The 25,310-nt window shown below is 38.0% G+C and overlaps 1 protein-coding gene across 1 annotated transcript in view; it reads right to left on the bottom strand.

The window, feature by feature from the left end:
- Positions 1 to 11,739: 11,739 nt before the first annotated feature.
- GAP43 (growth associated protein 43) overlaps positions 11,740 to 25,310 on the bottom strand; it is a 99,689-nt gene continuing 86,118 nt past the window's right edge. Inside the window, exon 3 of the mRNA XM_017543516.2 lies at positions 11,740 to 12,416. Within this exon, the coding sequence (XP_017399005.1) occupies positions 12,328 to 12,416 (89 nt within the window). The 3' untranslated portion in view covers positions 11,740 to 12,327. The remainder of the gene's footprint in view (positions 12,417 to 25,310) is intronic.

Genomic DNA, 25,310 nt, shown 5'->3' with positions numbered 1-25,310 from the left:
CCTACAGCATTTTTAGTTTATGGATTCAATCTTGAAAAAATACTAGACTAGAATCAGCTGCAGTTGGAGGCTCCCACTGAGAAGAATGAAACCAGTGAGTGAATCCTGCACTAGCAACTAAGGTATCTAGGCAATCTTGTTGGGACTGACAAGGAGGTTGACACAACCCAAGAGAGCAGGAAAAAGCAGGGTAGAGCAACGGTCCACTCAGGAGCTGCATGGGGGGGAGGGGAGCTCCCACCCCCAGCTAAAAGAAGTGGTAATTGGGCTACCTCACCCAGAAAACCATGTTTTTTCTATGGATCTGTGCAACCTGTGCATCAGGAGATTCCCTGTGAGCTCATGCAACCAGTGCCTTGGGTCCCAAGCACAGAGCTGTGCAGATTCTCAGTAGCTGCTTGGCTGGAGACTGCCTAAGACTACCGAGTTCCTGAGGTGAGAGCTGGCTGTCATCACTGTGGATGCCTGCTGCCTAAGATGACTGATCTCCCAAGGGAAGGGACAGCAGCCATCGCTGCAGCTCCAGTTTGCCATTTTCCCCTGCTGGAGTTGAGGAGACTGGGTGATTTGGACCCAGGAGAAATTATCCACAATGCAGCATAGCAGCTGTGGCAGACTGTGGCCAGGTTGCCTCTTTAGGTTTAACCCCGATCCATCCCTCCTCACCAGGCAGGGCCTGGGAATTTCAGCAACTACTGTCATAGGTTTAGGGACAGAACTCTAGTTTCCCTGGGACCGAGGCCCTGCCAGAAGAGGCAGCTGGTGTCTCCACAGATCAGCGAACTTCATCTTTTCCCTTGCTGGCTCTGAGGAATCTGGGTGGACTCAGTCTTTTCCCTTACTGGCTCTGAGGAATTGGGGCAGTTCAGACAAGTGGGATTCCCCCAGTGCAGAGCTCCCCAATCACCAAGCACTCTGGGCAGCCAGAGTGCTTCATTAAGCAGGTCCCTGATCTTATGCCTCCTGACTGGGCGAGATCACCCAACAGGGGTTGCCAGACACCTTATACAGGAGCATTCCTGCTGGCATCAGGCTGGTGCCTCTCTGGAATGGAGCTCCCAGAGGAAGGAGCAGGCAGCTATCTTTGCTGTTCTGCAGTCTCCATTGGTGACACCTCCAGGTGTGGGAGGGATCCAGACAAATAGGGTCTAGAGTGCCCTCCTCCCCCAGCAAACTGCAGCAGCCCTATAGAAGAGGTGCCTGACTGTTAAAAGAAAAACGAACAAACAGAAAGCAACAGCAACAACAACATCAATAAAAAAGTCCCATAAAAACCCCATCCAAAGGTCAGCAGCCTCAAACATCAAAGGCAGGTAAACTTGTGAAGATGAGAAGAATCAATGAAAAAACACACTGAAAACTCAAAAGCCAGAGTTCCTCTTCTCCTCCGGATGATCACAACACCTCTCCAGCAAGGAGCCAGACTGGGCTGAGGCTGAGATGGATGAACTGGAAGAAGTAGCCTTCAGAAGGTGGGTAAAATGAACTTCACTGAGCTAATCAGTATGTTCTACCCCAAAGCAAAGAGGCTAAGAACCATGACAAAATGTTACAGGAGCTGTTAACCAGAATAACCTGTTTAGAGAGGACATAAATGACCTGATAGAGCTAAAAAACACAGCATAAGAACTTCATAATATAATCACAAGTATCAATAGCCAAATAGACCAAGCAGAGGAAAGAAAGAATATCCGAGCTAGAAGATTATCTTGCTGGAATAAGACAGGCAGACAAGATTAGAGAAAAAAAGAATGAAAAGGAATGAACAAAACTTCCAAGCACTATGGGATTATGTAAAAAAGACTGAATTTGTGACTGATTGAGGTACCTGAAAGAGATGTGGAAAATGGAACCAAATTGGAAAACATACTTCAGGATGTCATCCAGAAGAACTTCCCCAACCTAGCAAGGCAGGTCAACATTCAAATTCAGGAAACTCGAAGAACCTCAGTAAGGTAGTCCAAGATATTACCAACTGCACGACCCATAATCATCAGATTCTCCAAGGTCAACTGAATTAAAAAATTTTAAGGGCAGCCAGAGAGAAAGGCCAAGTTACCTACAAATTGAAGACCCTCAGAGTAACAGCAGACCTCTCAACAGAAATCCTGCAGGAGCCTTTTGCAGGGGTCAGGGGAGTTAGGAGAGAGAGAGAATTGGGAAAAAATAGCTAATGCATGCTGGGCTGAATCCCTAGGTGATGGGTTGAAGGTGCAGCAACACGCTTACCATGGCACACGCTTACCTATATAGCAAACCTGCGCATCCTGCACATGTATCCCAGAACTTAAAATAAAATAAAATATAAACAAAAGAATAGCAAAAAAAGAAAATCTATTGTCAACCTTTGGGGGAGAAATGAGGATGTGCTACGCACATTACATTGGACAACAAATATTGTGAAAATGTCCAGGAGCCAAGAAGACAGGACCAGCTAGGTGGGAGCATACCCTGGAGAGTCACTTATGCAAAAGGATTTATTGGGGCTAGAGAAAACACGGAAGGCTAATATATCATGAATCTTTTAAGTTGTAAATAATGGAAATGCAATTCAAGCAAGCTTAAGCAAAAAAGAGTGTCAACATACATAACTAAAAGTCCAAGAATAGTACTTACTTCAGGCATTATTACATCTAGAGGACCAATGTTACCAGGACTTTGTCTCTTTCCTTTTCTTGGAAATCCTCTCTCCAGGTGGTAAGCAAACAGCCATTCTCCATAGAAGACTCACATTCCCTTGTTTAGAATCCTGTCAAAATGAATGGGTTTTTTTGTGTGTTTTTAGTTAGTTAGTTAGTTTGTTTTGCTAGCTTTGGCAGAAAACTCCAAGGAAGAGCATGCCTGTGCTTAATTTCACCAAGAGATGTGGTGGTCTGATCGGCCAGACCTTGTTTTTTGTATCTCTTCTAAGTTGAGGGGGAGGAGAAGAATCAGAGTCAGTTCCACTGAAGCTAAGCAGAATATGAAGAGGTAACTTATCATCAGAGGAATGTGAAAAGATGCTGGGTGGGCCAGAACACAGATGCATCCTGCTAAGGAATGTAACAAGACAGTGGTCCATGGATCAAGCTACAGTTAGAAAGAACCAACTTTAAGTCGCAGGTAAAATACTTAAAATTTTTCTTTTTCTTTTAAACTTTTACATTAAGTTCCGGGGCACAAATGCAGGTTGGTTACATAGGTAAACTTGTGTCGTGGAGATTTGTTATACAGAATATTTCATCGCCCAGGTATTAAGCCTAACACCCATTAGTTATTTTTTCCGGATCTTCTCCCACCTCCCATCCTGTACCCTCTGAAAGGCCCCAGTGTGTGTTCCCCTCTGTGTGTCCATATGTTCTCATCACTTAGCTCCCACTGATAAGTGAAAAGATGTGGTATTTGGTTTTCTGTTCCTGTTGTAGTTTGCTAAGAATAATGGCCTCCAGGTCCATTCATGTCCCTATGAAGACATGATCTCATTCTTTTTTATGGCTACATAGTAACAACACAATTTTTCAAATGACACGTCTAGTTTCATAACTGTACTTTTCCCAAGTGCAACCCTGAAGAGTGGTTGGCATTATAAACTGGTTCTTTGGTTTGATAGACCCAGTGTTATTCTTGTTTAGTTTTTAATGTATTTTCAGAGGGTTTAGATAGATCATGAATTCTCACTTGTCCATATCCCAAACCAGTTTCTAACCACTCCTTGTTGTCTGTATCCAGCTGTTGTATAGTCTATACTTTGTAAGTCAGTTTGGGCTGCAATAACAAAAGTACCACAGACCAGGTGGCATATAAACAATAGGAATTTACTTTTTACCATTGTGAAGGCTGGAAGTCTAAGATCAGGGTGCTAGCATGGTCAAGTTCTGGTAAGGACACTCTTTCAGGTTGCAGAAGGCTACTATCTTGCTGTATCCCCACATGGAAGAAAGAGAGAGAAATCTCATGTCCCTTCCTTATTTAATAAGGGCACTAATTCCATCAAGGCAGGGGTAGTCTACCCTCATGGCGTAATTAGTTCCAAATGTTCCACCTCGAAATACCATCACATTGGAAATTAGGCTTCAACATATAAATTTTAAGGGGACACTAACAGTCAGTTCATAGCAATGCCTTCTCTAAAAATCAGGGAAACTTCTTAAAAGTTATCTTATTAACTTTCTAGGAATCTTAGATATGTAATTCCCAAATCCTCATGCTGCACCCATTCTCAAGCATTACAGCCCATGGGTATCACTACGACCTCACATAATCATAGCTGCCTAATGGTCCTCAGAAAATGTTTGGGAACCAATGATTCTACTATTCCCTTTGGGAACAGTAGGGCCAGGATTACGGTGAGGCAAGTTAAGGCTATGCGCCTTAAGTGTAAAATGTAAGGTTACACCAAAAAATTAGTAATCAAGATAGTATTAGGACCAGGCATGATGGCTCATGCCTGTAATCCTAGCAGGTTGGGAGACAGAGGCAGGCAGATCACTTGAGATCAGGAGTTCAAGACCAGCTTGTTCAACATGGTGAAACCCCATTTCTACCAAAAAAAAAAAATTAGGTGGGTGTGGTGGCAAGTGCCTGTAATCCCTGCTACTCAGGAGGCCAAGGCAGGAGAATTGATTGAATTGATTGAACCCTGGTATGGAGGTTGCAGGGAACTGAGATCATACCACTGCACTCCAGTCTGGGTGACAGATTGTGACTGCCTCTCACACACACACATACACACACAAAAGTATTTGAATGCAATATTTCAAAATCAAAATTAATATAAAAATATTTATGGAAACACAAATACCAAAATTTTAAATAGAGACAGGCTATTTGCTTTGAGTATATTATTGTGCAATAGAGTAAGTCCCTTCCACTCAGCCCTCAGTTTACTGGTCTGGCAAAGCAATAAAGTCCACCAGTCCACCAGCAGGCAGATTTATGAGGGTTGACAACAGCACATCAATGGATTGGGAAACACAGGATTTTATACATAGTCATGTTTTTGTTTGTAAATCTGTTTTTAACTTTCTCACTTCATTCAAACTATGGGACAATACTTTGATAAGTGTATGCAAAGGGCCTTCAACTTACAATAGGTTGATTTACAATTTTTCAATTTTACAATGGGTTTATTGGGACATAAACCAATTGAAAGTTGAAGAGGATTTGTATTAGGTTGTACATTTTTCCTTTTGTCTCAGGCTTCTGTGAGGCTTGGCATGACTGGAAAGCTGCAATGGAAACTACAAGTTTTAAAGTCCTCTGTCTCTAACATGGCAATCTATATAAAAAGCACTTAAAGTACTCATGTCCTTTGACCTAATTTTTCCATTTTTCATGGATCTGGTTAAAGAAATTATAAACACATTATTAAAAATTTGCAGTTGAATGTCTAAAGTTGTTTACAACACAATTTGTGTAACATGAGTCCATGTTTGTCTTAAATAGTTAAGTGGATGACATACGGGAAGAGAGGAGGCAGATAGGCAGGCAGACAGATTATCTTATGCTGAATGTTTAAATATAAACATTGCTTCATTCTGCGTAGTAAACTGTGGATTATTTTTATCTTTTTCCATATTTATATTTTCTACCTTTCTATAATAAAATAACAGTATTGCTTGGATAAACAAATTAATTTAAAATTTCCTTACAATTTATGTTCTTTCATAGCCAGACCTTATGTAATATGAGATTAACTGATAATTTTCTTCTCTGTGGAGAAGCATCTCCCTTCATTGAAAATATACTTACTAAAGTACATCTGTAACACTAAACAAGTGGTAATTACCAACCATGACACATACCTGTAAGAAAACAAATCAGGTAACCAATCTATTGGAAAATGTACATTCAAAATGTCCCTGCCACTTTGATAATGTTCTCCAAAAGGATTTAATAACTTGTCATTCTCATAGCTACAATCTTATGCTCATTCTTGACGACTGAATTTTTTTTCCATGAAGAAAGGGAAAAAATGAGGTTATACAGGGGTGAATATGTGGTAGACATGTATACAGACCTTGCCTACATGACAGGCAGACATGGGCTTTGACCACCCAGGAAGAAAATTAGGCAAGGGTTCTATCTCAAATTAAAGAAGCCCACATTTCTAATGCTCATTAGCTGACATTTATCTAGAAGGTTACCAATCATCAAGTTATTTTTATAACCAGCTTAATAGAAGCTGCATTTCCATGACAACAGTCCATGTTGGGAAGGTTAAAAAAAAAAGAAATTAATGGAACTCGTGGTGATCTTAATAATGCTGCATGGAACTTAATCATTAATTTGATTTTCCTATTGTCTTGGCTTCCATGTCAACTGCAGAACTGGCTTGTCTGAGGCTGTATGACATTCAGAATAATGCATTATTGAAAACTTTAAGTCCCTCTAACCCAGGTTGAGACAGAGATTTTTCTAATTCTTCTGCGATTTTTCTTTTGAACTGAATATGGGGTGGAATCATTGTAAAAGAACACTTAGATCACCACAAACTAAGAAAAGTGCAGGATTGTTCAGAGCAACAGGCACATATTTTATCTTTATCTCTTTTGAAATCCACAGCAGGAGATTTGCTCTCATGAATTAAATGTTATGTGAGAAAAAAAAAAAAAAGAGGAATCAAGTTTCTTTCTAGATTTCTGATCTAAGTCACTGGGTAGATGATGGTGTAAAAGACAGGAAAATCAGCCAAATGTGGTTTGGGTGACGGAAATAAAGAGTTCTATTTTAGAAATCCCTTCATTTTCAAAGAGACTTAAATTGTATTACATAATGACTGAACATTTTAGACCCAAATAATACAGCTCAGTCAAGAGATCTTATTTCATACAGACAAGGCCATGGTTTTGCTGTCAGTGAGATATTGGGTCTGGAGCCCACTATATGACCTTGTTACTATTTGAAAAAAATCACCTGTCAGTGTTGAGGTCTTTTTTTATTTGTCCTCAACCTAGTTTTTATTTTTCTAAGTAATCCAGATTTAGGTGTTTCAGAATCAATAACTTATGTTGCTTTCTGAATAGAATTTAGAACCTGCATGTTTCTGTATCTTGAATGGCCTATGTTTCCCAATTTCTCTCTGACTTTGTGTGTTTTCTGTAAGTTTGAGTCACATTGTTTTGCATTTAGTGTAAGGGCTGCAATGATTGTCTTTTGGGACCATTACAAGTCTCTCTAATGTGTCTTCCTCCACCTTTAAAATTCTATTAAGGATCCTAAAGTTTATAAATGAAATAAATTTAGATACTCATGAGTAAAAAAAGTCTCAACCCTAACACAAGTAATAAAACCACTAAACAGTATATATTAATATATGTTTAAGAGATCATATGCTACTGTTTTCAGTATAAGTGTAAATTCAGCAGAAGTTTAGAATTGTGTTTTGAAGAAGTTGAATTTCTCCAAGTCATAGGAATGTTGCTTTCAAGTATAGAATTGAAAAAGAGATTAAAGCATTTCTTACCCAAAACCAAAAACCTTTGAGGTAAAATAGAATTCCTAAAGCAGTATGTTGCCAGATATCCTATGTGACATAACTTCAGTTTATGAATGATCTTTCCAATAGCTTATTGCACATCTGAAGAGACTCTAATCAGATCATGACTGAGCCCCGGACATTCTTGCTTCAGACTTTCATAAAATTCAGGCCAACTCAGAATGAAATAGATACTCTTAAATTGGTTTAATGTATGTTATTGATCCTTTCTAACCTTTTTCTTTAGAGTTGTTTCTCTCGATGAAAATTCGACTTAGTATCAGCGACCAAGGAAAGACCCTGATGATTCAGTGAGGACTCATTTTTCATATGGCTTCATCTTTCTTTGAAGCATTAATTAGGCACTAGTGCTACACAAATCTGAGCATAGTTACCAAGATACAGGTTGAAACTCTGAGGATGACTTATTTCATTGATCTTCATTAGTATGAGGACTTTCTCTTTGACTTAGTTTCTCTTCCTAGCTAGGAGGTTCTGTCTGCAGATAGGGGAAGAAAGCTGAAGGAAACCTTCTGGCCATGTACATCTATGAGAGTAGACTCAGGGCCAGAGCAGAACATGATGTGTTAGGAATCTGCACTAGAATTGATTTAGAAAATTTAGGGAGGAATAAAGGGCATAGATACTTCAGGACTTAGAGATATTGCTTTGTTTCTTATAAGAACCATTTATCTTCTAATAGAAGACATTTTAAAAACTGAAACTGGAAAGAAATTTGAAATGGATGTGCTAAATGTACACCTTTTCTTTATATACTATCACCATCAGCAGGTACAATGATTATAACTAATCAAGAATCTGGCAGCTGCCCTGTGTAGGAATTGTAAATTCAACGGAAATTTATAAGCTGAAAAAAATAGAATGGACTAGCTAAATACTTGGATTAAAATAAATCAACTAAACAAAAGCTTGGGGGTTTCCAGGAGTTGTAGACATCTCTGTAACTTATCTATCTATTTATTTATTTATTTTTTAAGAAAGAAAGAAGGAGAAAGAAAAAGAGGGAGAGAGAACAGGATTCTTGCTCTATTGCCTAGGCTGGAATGCAATCTTAAAAAGGTATTAAAAAACCTCTTTTATGCCAATAATTGTACTTAACAACAGAGACAGGAAGGAATAAGGGAATAACAAACAAACAGCCAACCAATATTTCATTTAAGTCTGTGAGATGCTATGCAAATACTGAAGAGTAATTTACTTCCAATTATATAGTCACTTTCAGAATAGGTGTAATATGATACTGAGAAAAATGTATGTTCTGTAGACCTGGGGTGGAGAATTCTATAAATATTCACTGAGTTTACTTATTCCAGGTCTAAATTCAAATCATAGATGTCCCTATTAATTTTCTATCTGATTGATCCATCGAATATTAACAATGTGATGTCAAAAATCTCCCGCTATTATTACACGGGAGTCCAAATCTCTTTATAAATCAATAAGAACTTCTCTTATGTATCTGGGTACTCCTATATTGAGCACGTATATATTTATGATCATTAACTCCTGTCATTGCATGATCCTTTTACCATTATATGTCCTTCTTTGTTTCTTTTGGTCTTTATTACTATTAAAGTCTATTTTGTTGTAGACAAAAGTTACAACTCCTGGTTTGTTTTTTTTTTCCTCTCCATTTAATTGGTAAATCTTCCTCCATCCCTTTGAGTCTTTGTGTGTCTTGTGAGTTAGATTTGGATACAATGTACCAATAGATTTTAACTTTTTATTCAATTTTCCTGTCTGTGTTTTTAATTGGAGCATTGAATTCATTTAAATTTAGGATTAATATTAATATTTGTGAGTTCAATATTGTAATTTAGTGCTAGCTGGCTATTTCGCCCATTAGTTGATATAAATTCTTCATTATGGAGATACTCTTTATGTTTTGGTAAATTTTGGGGATGACTGATACTGGTTGTTCCTTTCTGTTTGTAGTGCTTCTTCCAGAAGGTCTTGTAAGGTAGGCCTGGTGGTGATGAAATCTCTGAGAGCTTGTTTGTTCATGAAAAATTTTATTTTTCCTTCATTTATGAAGCTTAGTTTGGCTGGATATGAGATCTGGGTTGAAAATTCTTTTCGTTGAGGATATTGAATATTGACCCCCACTCTCTTCTAGATCGTAAGGTTTCTGCTGAGAGGTCTGCTGTTAAGTCTGATAGGCTTTCCTTTAAGGGTAACCTGACCTTTCTCTCTAGCTGCCCTCAGAATTTTCTCCTTTATTTCAACCCTAGTGAATCTAGTGATTATGTGTCTTGGAGTTGCTCTACTTGAGGAGTATCTTTGTGGTGTTCTCTGGATTACCTGGAGTTGAGTATTGTCCTGCCTTATGAGGTTAGGAAAGTTTTCCTGAGTAATATCCTGAAGAATATTTTCCAACTTGGATTCATTCTCTTCATGACATTCAGGTACACCTATCAGTCATAAATTAGGTTTTTTCACGTAGTCCCATATTTCTTGGAGACTTTGCTCGTTCCTTTTTACTCTTTCTTCCTGAATCTTGTCTTCTCATTTCATATTATTAAATAGGTCTTCGACCTCTGATATCAATTCGACCGTTAAAACCTGTGCATACTTCGCAAAGTTCTCGTATTGTATTCTTCAGTTCCATTGATTCACTTACTTTCGTTTCTAAATTGTCTATTCTCATTAGCATTTCATCAAACCTTTTTTCAAAGTTCTTAGTTTCTTTACATTGGGTTAGAACATGTTCTTTTAGCTCACAAACTTCCTTATTATCCACCTTCTGAAGCCTAAATGTGTTAATGTAACGCACTTGTTCTCAATCAGGCCTTGTTCCCTTGATGATGAGGAACTGGGGTCCCCTGTAGAAGGGGAGGCATTCTGATTCTGGGTATTCTCGATCTTTTTACGTTGGTTTCTTCCCATCATTGTGAGTTTATCCACCTGTCATCTTTGTGATTGCCAACTTTCAAATTAGGTCTCTGAGTGGACGTCCAACTTGTTGATTCCCAGTGCCGAAATCTGAGCAACCCACTGCACCGGCTAAAACAGCGGCACTAAGATTCGTGGTGCTTTTCTGCTCGAAATCTCCCGTCTGGCTTCCCTCTTGAATCTCTTTTTCAATCAGGTAAATGGGTGACTCTGCCTTCCTGGAGCTCCAAACGTCGATCAAAAGGGCACCCAGTCCCATTTACTCTGCATCGAGAACCGCTGAGCCAAAGCGCCGGCAAAACCGCCACGCTGGCCACAAGAGTTGCGCTGGTGACCCATGGGGCTCCTCCACTGGGAATCTCCTAGTCCGTGGGCAACAAAAATTCATCTGAAAGTGTGGCGTCCTCTCTTTCTGTGTGCCTTCTCTGGGAGCTACAATCCTGAGCTGCTAGAAATTGGCCATCTTGGATTTCTCTCCCAACTAATTTGTTTTTTATAGACAGGGTCACCTTACGTTGCCTAGGCTGAACTTTAACTCCTGACCTCAAGCTATCTTCCCACCTTAGCCTCCCAAGTAGCTGGGACTATGGGTATATGCCACCTCACTCAGCTCCTCTTTGTAATGTTTACCCTAACAAAACCTAGAATAAGCTTTCATTGGATAAATTAACTTTTCCTGAATAATGAAAATACTTTTGAAGTTATTTTAGTAAGAGGGAATCTTAATTAGTGTCTCTTTTGTTTTTTGTGTTTTTTTAGATAGTGTCTCGCTCTGTCACCCAGGCCGGAGTGCAATGGCGCAATCTAAGCCTCAGCCTCCCCAGTAGCTGGGATTACAGGTGCCTGCCATTACACCCGGCTAATTTTCTGTATTTTTTGTAGAGATGGGGTTTCACCATGTTGGCCAGGCTGGTCACGAATTACTGTCTCTTCTGGGCTGAATTGTGCCCTGTTCCCCAAATTTATATGTTGAAGTTTTCGGCTCCAGTACCTCAGAATGTGACCTTATTTAAATATGGGGTCGAGGCAATTAAGTTAAAGTGAGGTCATTAGGGTGGGCCTAATCCAGTATTACTAGTATCTTTATAAAATGAGGAAATCTGGACACAAAGACAGGTATAAAGGGAAGATGTGAAAAGGCACAGTGAAAAGATGGCCACCCACAAGCCAAGGAGACAGGCCTACAACAGATGTCTCCCTCAAGTGCTGGAGCTATTGCTCCTCCTCAGAGCCTTAGGCTTCATCTGTGTTTTCTTTATCAGGGTTGTTGGTGTCAAACTGAGAGAAGAAGAAACGATGAAATATTATAAGACCCTAGCGTGTCCAACCAACTAATGAGAAGGTGGAACAAACACACAGAGCCATTGGACCTTGATTACTCTCATGATTTATTAATATTCAGGTTGAAAAAGGAGCCTTAGAGCCGCAAGTTACGCTAATTGGCACATTTGCTTTATTTATTTATTTTTAAAACAAACTGGGATTTTTGAATTTTTTTCCTTTTTGTTCATTCCATCACATTGAAAAGGAGGAAAACAAAAATGGTTTTGAATTCACTCAATATTTTGGACTCCTCAGATGAACAGAACATTGCACACACACTTGGAACAGAGAGAGAGAGGAAAGTGGACTCCCACAGGGCCACACGCACCAGATCAAAAAACTTGGATACAGTGCAAGAATTCCCCAAATGATTGAATCATCATTACCAAAAACTCGCCATAACAACACCAAGAAACAAAAAATGTTTAAGCCACACTGTTTGACTTGGGATCTTTCCTGCTTTTTTTTTTTTTAATGTTTGCCACACAGAGAGAAAGAGGGCTAGTGGGTGGGAAAGGACAGCCTCACAGATGTGAGCAGGACAGGAGGGGCTTCAGAGTGGAGCTGAGAAGAGGGTGGGAAGAGACAGGGCTCAGGAGAGGGGAGGGGGATGTGGAAAGCCATTTCTTAAGAGTTCAGGCATGTTCTTGGTCAGCCTCGGGTTCCTCTTCTTTACCCTCGTCCTGCCGGGCACTTTCCTTAGGTTTGGTTTCATCTACAGCTTCTGAGAAACAAAACAAGATGGAGGGTGGGGGGGGGGGGGGGGGGGGAAGGAGAGTTAGTATTTTGCCTTATCTGCTCATACAATGGTGCAATGCATTTTTTTCTTTTTATGTCATTACATAAGAGCATTAAGATTAAAAGAGATTATTATTACCCCAGTTAATATAAGTTCCAAGTTCAGAAGGGTTTACCTCAAGGAAGCTGTTCAGTGGCACCTATAGAACTTAGGAGCAAACGTATGTGATTGACAAGCAGTCCACTTAACAGAAGTTACTGTGGTGTTTAATCTCTCAGCCTTACAATCAAGGTATCCACATACAGGATCTTTACATAGGGAATCAACAATAATCTTGCATTTCTGTTCTATTAGTGTCAGAAGAATTGTAGCAGATAATTTATGTGGACCATCAAGCGTCCATTCCAAATTTCTTACCACTTGTTTCTAGTACTGGAAAGTAAAATAGTTGAATTCTCAGCTCCTGTGGGACAGTGCTGGTCAATTAGACAGAGATAGAAGTCCTTAGAGAGGGCAGAGTTGGGTTTTGCCCTTTACATTCTCCTGTTCCTGATGACTTGGATCTCAAATAATACATGGCACTGTAGCAGCTGTCTTGTGACCATGAAGACAAAAACTATACACTAAGGATGGTGGGACAAAAAGGAAAAATCATCACTGAGTGACTGTAGCACTCCTAGATACCTTTCCCTCAGAGACGAGTCACTAGCTTTTTTAAAGCACTGTAATATACTAGTTTTCAGTTTCTTGCAGCCAAGCACATTCCAACTGAATATACTTATCCATAGGGAAAGTACTACTTTGCTTAACAAGGAGAATATCATGTCTTTTTGAAGAATAATTTTCCCTTGGTTTCCTGACAGAATTCAATCAACTGATTTTATGCTACATGATAGTTTACTAATATGCCAGCTTGTGGAAAAAGAATTCAATTGCTCTGAAATAACTCGTGTTGCTGAACAATCAACACCCTGTGTCAGGGTCCCCCAAGATCACTCCTAGGTTCAGTGATTTGCTAGGAGGACTCATGGACCTCAGCATTCAGTCTACTTCATAGCTAAAATCAGTGAAAGAACATACATCAAAGTAAGCAAAGCAAAAAGTTGCATTTGGGACGAAGTTTGGAGGAAACCAAACATGTTTCTAAGAGTCTTCTCCCCATGGAGTCACCCAGGATGTGCTTAAATCTTTCAACAACAAATTACCGTAACACATGGAAGATGTCATCTATTAGGGAAGTTTACCTGAGTTTGCATTGGTAGTTGGTCATGTAGGCACCCTCTACCTAGAAGATACAAAATCCAGACTCCCAGAAGGAAAACAGATGTTCAGCCTAAACCACATTGTCTGTACAACGATTTTAGGCACCTGGAACCACTCTTATCAGTTAAGGAATGAGAGTCTTCTCAAAATCCAAGTTCCCAGATGCCAGCCTGTTTTATAAACAGGCCTTTCTAAGGACGGAAGTTCCAGGCCTACTAAATCAACTGTTTTTTTGTTTTTTCTCAACCCCTGCTATCAACAATGCCTGTGTCTTAAAATGAAGCTATTGTTATTGCTTGTCCTCTTAACACCTACTAGGTGGTTATTATTCTTGGAAAGGTAAACTGGAGTCAATGGAATTTTGTTAGGCTAACAAATTTGTATTTAATTTGAAGATAATAGACATACTTTGAAAGCACTTGAGCGAGGAACATATTACCGCTATGTTTTGAGGAGATTAAACTAGGAATACCAAATAAAATGGATTTGCTCTACACAGATGTTGAGATTAGAGAAATGGGGTCATTAAGGAGATCATTAAAAGAATTCATCGCTGGGTGCAGTGGCTTATGCCTATAATCCCAGCACTTTGAGAGGCTGAAGTGGGTAGATCACAAGGTCAGGAGTTCAAAACCAGCCTGACTAACATGATGAAACCCCATTTCTACTAAAAATACAAAAATTAGCCAGGCGTGGTGGCGTGTGCCTGTAATCCCAGCTACTCAGGAGGCTGAAGCAGGAGAATCACTTGAACCCATGAGGGGGAGGTTGCAGTGAGTCAAGATCACACCACTGCACTCCAGCCTAGGCAACAAAGCCAGACTCCATCTCAAAAAAAATAAAAAAGAACTCATCAAAATGTATGTCTCTTTTAATTCAGCAAGCTACATATTTACATTCAGTCAAAGCTGAACATTGATACCCACCATTATTAAACACATTTCTGGAATTTCTTCTCTGAAACACCTAACCAAAAACATTCTTTTAAAGCTCTTCAGTAGCAGAAAATGCTTATTTTTTGAAAGTAGTTTAGGTTTTTAGAATCTAACTAGACTAGTCTGGTAAATTAAAGTAAGAAGCTACTATGGGTAATTTTACTTTATAATACTCACTTTTGACCAAGGTTTTAAAGTCTGACTTATGTTGTAGGGTTCATAACTCACTATAAGCTATTCTTAAAATATAGTTATTCTAGTGATACTGCCTACTACTACTCGTAAGGTTTTTTTTTTAAGGCTGTAGCTTTCCAAGGTGGCTATTATTACCTCTTGAACAACAGTGCAACTATTCAAGTTTTGCTTGAAACTAACTCAATCCCGATCATTATAATACTCTATGTATCAGCAGTATTCCTCCGGAATTATAAAAATTTTGGTGTGCTAATGAGTTATTTAATTTTCTACCAGGAGAAAGATTACAGATTTATTTCAGTGAAGTCATTCAAAAAAAAAAATCAAAAATTATTCTGGAGAGTTTGCTTATTCCCTAACCCTGCTCAAACCTTTGTATATTTTAAGTATGCCCAAGGTGGTTTCCCATCTTTATCAGTTACCAGAAGCAATGTTTTTAGCACCCTTATCAAACTGCAAGAGAAACGTAATACTGATTTACCCAACCCAAAAACATACAGAAAGACGGTAGTTATAGAAGCAAGAGAAAACTTCAAATCTCTCCTACCAAAATAAAGGCAAAGGAGTTATTATTATATATGATTTGAGGGAAATTCAGAAATGAGAGAAAAGGGAAGTGGACTGAGAAAGGTGAGAATTGCATGTTTGTTGAATAAAGGGAACAAAACTCAAAAAAGCAGAAATGAAAACTTGAAACTTCAGATGGTTCTGAGATGCAGCCGCACTTTCTGGCCCTTGTTGGAATACAATCAAGTTAAATCCTCCCAAATTCTCCCACTTTCTCTTGTCATCCACTGCCTCGTCCTATGATGAAAGATGAAATTTGGCACAAATCTGTTTATTATGACAGGAAATTATTGCTGTCTGTTCCCTATTAATAGAGCTTCAATATATATTCATTTTCTCAAATGTTTGAGGTATTTTAAATGTACGTTATTATTAATTTATTTCTGCAATAAATTGTTACTGGACACCTGCACTGTGCCAGGCATTCTTCTAGGTACTGAGAAAAAAAAAATAGCAAAACCCTTGCTCCCCTTAAAGCCTTTCACAATATACCTTTAAAAGACAAGAATGTTAGAAATGAGTGGCCTCCTTAAGATCACCCAGTCACTAAACCGTAAACTCTTCAAGGGTAACAGCCATACCTACTTCAGCTCAACTTTAAATTCCATGTCTAGCACAGAACCTAATTCAGGAAAGACCCCGGTCAATATTTGTTAGGTGAAAGAATGACTTGACAGCCTCATTTTACAGCTGATGAGACTGCAATGTAGCTGCATAAAGGATCTTTCCCTAAATCATATTGTTTGCTTATGACCAAGCCAGAACTGAAACTTAGATCTATTTCTTTAGGTTTTCTGATTGTATCAGGTGGCCAAACTCATTTTATCAGTTGAGCACTAGAAATTTAGTGACTTAAAAAAACTTGAGATTAAAAATTGTTGGCTCCAAAGTATAGAATAAAAACCACGAAATTAGAAGTGATGAAGTTCAATTAGATGGCTAAAAAAGGAAATGTCAGTTAGCTGGAACATATAAAACTATACATATATATATATATATATATATATGTCTGAGATTAATTTTTATTTGATATTATTGAATATTAAGCAAAATGCTTTAAGTGAAGGGATAATTAGTTGGCAGAAAAAAAGTGTGTCAAGTCAATGAATACAGTGAAAGTTTTATAGGCCACCAAGAAATTATGGGGAGGAAAACAAAATATGGACTGAGGAAACAATGTAAAATATCAATCTTTAACAACCTCCAAAGTGAGATAAGCTAAAAACTCATGATAACTTTAAAAAAAAATTCTATATCCAAATTAAAGAAACAATAGTCAGATGTGAACCACAGGCCTGCTCCAGCTAGTTCTACTTTGGTAGGAGACTGCACATGAGTTTGGGAAAGGTTTTAACCTTTGACAAAGAAGAACTTAGAATCCAAGTTTTATATAAATGGGTCTATTTAAGCCTGAATGCTAGAGGGAACATCTTGATATTGCTAGCTTATTCTCCCACTGATGTCAACCCTTGATAAGTCACTGTAGTGATAAATCATGTTGACCATTTGCTTTATATCTACATTTTCTTACCTGTTCTATTCAGCCACTTAAAAAAAAACTGCCTGGAAAGAATTATTAATTATGACTTGCCTGGTCCTTTGTATAAAGTATTTAGCTATAGTCAACATTTTCAAGTTCTTGCTATGTGCTCAGACCAGTGCTAAGTATACTTGTATCATTGCATTTAATTCTCACATCTACCTTAATCACCCCATTTCACAGCTGGAAAAACCGAGACACAGGGAGAGTGAATAGTTTATCTAAGGCCACACTGTAAATCCCAGTCTGGGACAGAGTTATCTCAGTACCTCTTACTTTAATTGCTTTCCCTGGTTTTGCCTTTGCCTAAAAAGAATGGGTGAGTTCAGAGTGATAACTAAGGCAGGGAGTCCAGTCCACAGGTATGTAGGCCTAAAGCCTACAACATTTAAAAACTGTCCCATTAAAAGCAGCTAAAAATGAAGGGAAGAATCCTGATTAGTCTTCCGTAATATAAAATCTGGCCTTGGCACTTTCCAGCACTGATTACATGATTTGTTAATGCTAGAGATGAGTTAATATGCAATCTTTAGTATTTTGTGCAAAATCTTTGATCATCATGGTGAGTGTCAGAGACAAATGAATGGCTGAGGCCAGCCGATCACTCCAATTACCATGATCCAATAAGAGTAAACAATCACAGTCCTCATCTGGCAGATCAACCTCCCTCTGAGACAGTTATTACTTAAGAAGAGGCTATAGAGGCTAAAAGATTGAAGTGTGATTTTTCAACACCAAGTGGCATTTAACAAGTGAGTAGAAGCAATGACCTGGGGCTGGCAAATGAAGAAAGCCTGGAAGTGCTAGTGTGGCTGCTGAAATCAAGCAAGGTAAAGCATAGAATATGTTTGATCTTTTTCAGTTTGCCTCTGAACAGTATTTTTACTTGTATTCAACATGAAAACTTAATATTAGTATTGTTATTTTGTTTAAGACATTACAGGAAAAACAAAATTAAATGAGCCACAGTATTATGGTCTAAATGCTTCTGTTCCTTCAAAATTCATATGCTGAAATTCTAACCCCCTAAGGTGATGGCATTAGGAGCAGGAATCGTCGGGAGGTGGTTAAATCATGAGGGTAGAGCACTCATGATTGGGATTAGTGTCTTTATGAAACAGACAACAGAGAGCTAGCTAGTCTCTTCCACTATGTGAGGACACAACAGGGTACTGAGAAAGCTGGCCCTTCCCAGACACTGAATTTGTCTGTTGTTTATAAGCCACTTAGTTTACGGTATTTTATTATAACAGCCAAAGACACTCGGGCTCTGTGTGTGTGCATGTGTGTGTGTGTTTGTGTGTGTGTGCGCACGCATGTATGTATGTAGTGACCAATGAATGATTTTCCTAAGACTATCACTATTATCTACCAGTGATGGCTTCTCCCCAAATCCGTCTTTACCAGGGAAAAATCAATCCCCCAAATCCAATTCTATTATAAAACAGAATGTGTCTAAAACAAAAACTGATGATATGTTTTAGTTTTAGGTTTAGTTATAGTAATTTAGGCTTTTTTTCCTTTAGGGGAAAAAAGTTTTTTTAAGACATAAATTTTTCAAATGGGACATGGTTATATTTTCAGGAGTAAACAACTTTATTTATATGAGAGGCTTAAGCTGAGGCCCAAAAACTTGATTAAGTTATTTGATTTACCCTCTCGATGTGCCACGTTTTAGTCTCAAAAATCATATTCAGTCATTTGGACAGATAATGTTAGAATCTGATAGAAAGCTGTAACCTGCCCATGCCATGGCATTTTAGCCTTGACAAAAACATTGCTCCTCAAAGCCCAAAGACTGCTTAGAGATTATCACGTTCACTGGCAGCCTCCATGAATGTTGTCATTTCTGTGTTAACTTAAAAAGAGAAAGTTAACATCATCAGTAGTAAATTCATACATTCTTGATGTGTCCTAGTTCAAGGATCTTTCAAAAGGAAGGAAAAAAATGTGTTCATTTATTCATTGATATAATTCACTGGATGCAGTGAAAGGAATTGAGTCTTACTATGTTGACACACTGTTCCACGAACTGCAAATATAGCAGTGGTGTCATAACAATGAAAATGCAAAACAAAAACCTCTATGTACTTCCAATTTATATGCTAGCAAATTACTGTAATAATGTGTTGCTTATTGGAGAAAGAGTGATGAAGCAAAGAGTAGCTAGACAAGAAGCACTCAGCCCTAAGAGGCATAATTCGTCCTGGGTCAGTTCTCTTGGATTTGCAAAGCTGACGAACTTGAATGAATCTCAAAAGTTTTGAAAAATGAAAAACCATAGTAGTTTCCATATTCTTGATCCATAACCACAATTCCTAAGAAAGATCAAAACCACACTAAGACAGCAATAAAGATCTAAGTTATCTCTGCATGTATTTGCAACAACGCAATGGTAGCTTTAAAAGACTCAGATTAGGGTGGACAATTTCACAATAGTCCTTGAAAGATGTATGCCAAACTTGCTCTCTGATTCTTGCTAAAATGGAGTCTGGAAGCAGTTTTTGCCTTTATGCACTCCATTCATTTCCTCGAAAGGGTGAGAATAGCATGTCTGTGCTTTCTGTTGGTGAGCAAATACCAGGAGCATATGCAGCAGCGGCTGCTTGTGCGCTCAGCCTGGTTGCAATGCTGCTGGAGGGATGGCGATGTTCCCAGCTGCCATTGCCTATGCTCAGCTCTAATGGCCCTGTTTTCTGGCTTCAGTCCAGGCCCCTCCACAGCCCTACATTACTGAAATTAGGTTGAGTGGATTTCTGAGTAAAACATTACCTCTTGGGACCTGCCCAGCTCTCCCCAGCCTTGTCAACATTGATTAAATAGAAGCTGCTATCATCCTGGGGCCATGCCCACGATTACTCTACCAATCACCAATGGGCTGGGTGTTTGCTTCCTTTCTCTTTTTATTTTCATCTTTCTTGAATATTAAGCATCATCACCTCAAACGCTCAAAGGAAAGTAATAATAATAATTAAAAAAAAAAAAAACCCTTTGGCAGCTAACTCACACATGGTCCTTTTGTTGCTCACAGTCTTTTTCTTTAGCTATATACCAGATGTCCATCTAAAGACTGGATCATGGCTTTCCATGGTCACTGTGATCCACATTTTGTTAATTTCATCACCATGTTTCACATTTTAAGTTTCTTCTAAAACACTGAGCCAGTATATTTCATTTTGATGTGAGGAGAATTATGCAAATAACACCTATGCCCCCATTCCTTCCTTATTTTCAAAGCATTTGAAAGAGAGAATGACCCCTTTGCTAATAACACCATATACTTAAGGATTTCAAAGAGTAACCAAGAAGAAAAATCAGACAGCATGATGGGGTTACAGTGATACATGGCTAGTTTTCCCCTCAAGTTTAGGCCTAAGACCAAGCTGATTCCTACTCTATCCTTGACTCTGCCACTAACTAGTCAAATGACCTCAGAGAAGATGCTTTTCCTTTCTTTACCTCAGTTTCCCAGTCTACAGATGATGTGCATATAACGCCTGCCCTACCCTATCGTAAGTTGTTTGGAGTTTGAAGGGAGGTATTTGAAAGCGCTTTATAAACTTTAAAGTGAAAAGTATAGTTCGTCAGGATAGTAATCCAATTTATGGGGGTGTGAGGTTTTCTGAATTTTAATTCAAACTTCAGGAAATGAAGGATTTGGGAAATCCACTCAATTTAATTCTAGCTGCCAAGTTTAATAATCTCATCCCAAGAGGAAAAAAGTAGTTCCTTCTCTACCCCCCAAAAAACTTATTTCCCGGACAGATGACTAAGAGACCTTCTCCCCTAGAATATTTCTGTAAAGTCTGACTCTGATGAGAAAATAAGGATATGAGTGACTAATTAATTAAAAAGCACTACTCAGAAAATAAAGATATGAGTGACTATTAATTAAAGACAGCTACTCTTATAAAAGCTAGGACAGAATATAGTATTTCTAACCTATAGAACAAAAGACAGTGTTTTTATCTGAATGGAGAAAAAACCCAGAGATATTTTTCAAAAATTAAAACTAAAGCCAAAGAAGGTACAAATTGACTAGCCTTGAAAACTTCTTAAAACATTATTTATAAAGAATGTCTACCAAATCATCAAAAATTAGTGTTCTATCTTCTTCCCCAGATGCAGAAACATCAATAATTATAATTTACCTGGCTTGCCTACTTGCCCTCAATAATTTTTGGAATAAGATGAAGAAAATATATTAAGTTAAATAATGTTAACTTTATTTCTTACCATTATTACAATGAATAAGTCAACTTCTAAAACTTAAAAATTAAAGCAGAATTTAGGGGTATTCTCACTTTAGTGTAACACTCAGATAAAGTCACTCCCTAATCCCTGCTCCCAGCTAAATTACGTGCTGAGCTAGCAGTTGAATCTGTAGGTCTACTGAGGCATTGCTTCAGCTTGTTTGGGATTAGGGGGGAAGGAGTAGAATACAGAGTCAGCCTAAAGGTAAACACTGGTGGCCCTATGGCACTGAGAAATTATGAGAAATGCCATGTCGGGAATAGAAAAGTAATGTGATAATGCATGTTGTTAACTAATAGTTATGATTAGAAACCTTTTAACCTATGAATTTTGGTTTTCCTCCTTTCTGTAGGATTATATGTGTATGTATGTGCACGTGTGTCTGTGTGTGTATGTATTTAGAACATAAAAATCCTATGTCATAGGCTTAAGTTTATCATAGGCTTCTAAAGACTTAAGTTTCAGGAGTTCTGTTCTCTTAGCATTTTCAAATTCTTATCAACTTGCCATAAAATGATTGCAAGTGGTCATTATCACAATTGCAGTGCTAGCTCACAGCACTTTGCCTTCAAATAATTTCCTGAATTCTTTTTGAAATAAGGACTATTCTATTCTCCCAGGGGAATTCCAAATACATGCGCGCGCGCGCACACACACACACACACACACACACACACACACACACACAAAATGATGAAGAATTTATAGTTTTAAGAACTTTGACATATGATAGAACCACGGAATCCTAAATCGTGAAAAACCGTAAGAGATACTTTAACTAACATCCAATTTTTTTGATAAGAAAATTGAAGCTGTAAGAGATTAGGTAATTTCTCTATGGTCATAAAATTGAAAAGGCAGCATCGAAATCCAGGACTCTTGACTCACAACATAGTACTCTTTCTTTTATCTTATGATACTTTTCTAGGAGACAGGTGCAGATGACATTCAAAACCCAAAAACGTGCTTTATTTTTATGCCTTGACAGACTGGATTCACTGAGACAATGAAGCTGATAGTTTGCTTTAATTATTTTACCAAATGTAAGAATGGAAAATAAGGAAACGAACAAACAAACAAACAAACAAAAACAAGACAAAACAAAACAGAGGCTTTATGTTCTTAAATAATTTGAGTGTACACAAATCACAAAACCTAGGTTTCATTATGGGAAGTTTCATTTTTTAACAGAATTTCATTATTAACTACTTTTTTGCCCAGTTTTCACTATGAAGGGACATTAAATAATGAAAATTTTTGCTATGAGCTATAACCATGGACAAAAGCAAGAGGCTGAAGAGCTAATTGGTCTCAATAAAAAGAGTTTATGGATCCTAAAAATTTAATTCAAAACAATTTTTTTTTTGAGACAGAGTTCGCTCTGTCTCCCAGGCTGGAGTGCACTGGCATGATCTCAGCTCACTGCAACCTCCACCTCCTGAGTTCAAGCAATTCTCCTGCCTCAGCCTCCTAGCTGGGACTACAGGTGCCCGCCACCACACCAGGCTAATTTTTATATTTTTAGTAGAGATGGAGTTTCACCATATTGGCCAGGCTGGTCTTGAACTCCTGACCTTGTGATCCACCCACCTCAACTTCCCAAAGTTCTGGGATTAGAGTAAGCCACCACATCCGGCTGTTTCAAAACAATTTTTATTGGAATTTTTTAAAGATTTCAACCGAACCAAATTATAAAACAAAGACCAGAATAAGCAGACCCATCTGACTGAAATTCAACTACAGAAGTACTTTTTCATACTGATCAATGAATCAGAAAAAGATTGTGTCTCCCTCTTTAAATACTCTACAAATCAGTTTTAATCATCTTTAAAATCAACAAATACATTTTAACTATTTTAGTTAAAAAGTCTAAATTATCTCCAAACAAAATTTGAATTTAACATTTATTGCACTCAGTTCAAAATTCTCAATTTTCACAGTAAAAGCTAGGTCAAGGTATAGCCTATAATATTTACAGGAGAAAAAAAAGACTAGGTGGATAATTTTTCTAGGTTGACTTAGAATGTGATTTCCTAGAAAGCAAACTTTTGGGATACTTTTATTTTATATGGTAACCATAAGTTATCTACATTGCTTGGCACATTATAGGGAATCAGCATTTTAAACTGTAGTTCTCAAACCATACACATGAATCCGTGGGAGCCACAGTGAACTCACAGGAGTGCCAATATATATTTTTTAATTTGAGGGAAACTATGTGTTGGATACTGTGCGATATACTATTATTAAGCTCTTTGAACCTAACTACCTAATAAGTAGAGGTTTAGGGGTGCCATGAAAATGTTGTTGAGCCGTAAACTGAATACGGTTGAAAATGTCTGTTTAAAATTAACATTAAAATCAATTGTGCATATATATATATATATATATATATTCATGTACACTTGCAAAATGCAGTAAAAACTGAGAATTGTTTGAGATTTTAATCTGCTATAAAGAACAGTGACAATATAACTGATTATTCAGTAATACCTTTTTTCATATTAGCATTTTGAAAAGTTACTTAGTCAATGTTTGTATATCGCCTTGAAATGAAAAAGTGCTTTGTGATTTGGTTCATTAGGATATATTCTTTGACATAGGACTTAGAGTGAAATAAGCAAATTTATGTTATTGTTTTAGAACATGATCAATTTACCAACCTTTAATTCTAGGAGGTCAATGTTAATTGTATGTACTTAAATGTGTTCAACTCTCAAAAGAAGTTTACAACAAACACATCAGTAATTTCAACTCTACACCTCCCTGTTTCACTCCACAGGATCACAGCTGAGAAGAATCCCAGCTAGGTGAAAATCTGAGCTGGGATTTCAGCCTCCAGCCTTCACAAACTCAATTGCCTAAAAAGGCCAGGCAAACAACATTAATGTGAAAATCTGGCCAAGGGTAAAATTGGCAGTGGGGTCTGTGGGGAACTGGAGAGTGCAGATTTTGCCTAAAGGCATTTAAAAATGCTAAAGAACTCTCCCTGGAAAAAGAAGAGAAGGCAGGGTGTCTCGAGTAAGACATGTAAATTTGTGGACTCTGACTTAAAATGAGAGAGGTTTCCTTTAGTCAAAATAAAAGGCAATCTCCTACTTGCCTACAAGACATAACTGCAAATGTGGGGTTCTGAATGACAGTACTGCTTTTTCTATTTTACTAAATTTAAACTACCCACATTTAATATTTTTTAGTGAAGTAAAAATAAATAATACCTATTTCCGATTTTTTAAATGTCACATCAAAGCAAAAAGAGATAGCAAAATAAAAATAAATAAAATAAAAAGCAAGTTCTCAATATTATCTGTTCCCTCACTTGCCGCTCAAATATTCTCTACAACTCTACATCCCTCCACATGCCTTTCAGATGTCTTACATTTTTTGTAGTAGATGCTGTTGGTGCCCCTCTCAGATCTTCTTTACCAGGTCCATGCTCCCATCCCCCAGCTGCTGTAGGTGTTGGCTGCTAACAGCCCACACCTGCCACTTGGGTAGGGGATATAAAATAGAAGCCATCTCAACCAAAGGTTCCTGAGGGGTCAGTCCCCTCTAGCTACCTTGACTCCAGTCTGGCACTCTTGCTTTTGGACAAAGCCACCTCTGTGGTACAATTTGTGTTTCAGAGCTCTCTATTGGATCAGGCTGAGACCACGCTTCCCCCGAACTCTCATCTTTGCCTGGTTTCTTCCTCTGCCCTATCCTTTTTTCTCACTCTCTTACAGGTTTCCACCAATAAATTGTATGCACAAGAGTTCCCTTCTTGGGCTCTGATTCTGGAGATTTGGACCAAAGATATCTCTTTAACCAAAAATTAAAAACTGGTGGTGGGAGGCAGACCAGCCAATGATTTCAGTGAAGTATATAGTAAATCTTCAAGGGTGACTCATTTGGATTTACTACTTATAATTCCTATGACCAAGCTCAACTACGTTTTCAACCTCCAAACCCACACCAAACAGAATTCAGAACTCCGTTCTTATATGGAAATTATATCCTTTGTATTATATCATAGTTTGTGGTATCTTTTTAGTCTTCTTCAGTTGACTGTTAACTGACTTATCAAAAGAAAAGTATACATTTGTTGGTATTTTAACTCTACAAAGGCAGAGATTTTTTTTTTTT

The sequence above is a fragment of the Cebus imitator genome, unplaced genomic scaffold, assembly GCF_001604975.1.
Source record: "Cebus imitator isolate Cc_AM_T3 unplaced genomic scaffold, Cebus_imitator-1.0 Scaffold157, whole genome shotgun sequence".
In the NCBI taxonomy this organism is placed as follows: Eukaryota; Metazoa; Chordata; class Mammalia; order Primates; family Cebidae; genus Cebus; species Cebus imitator.
This window is presented reverse-complemented; position numbering and strand designations above follow the sequence as displayed.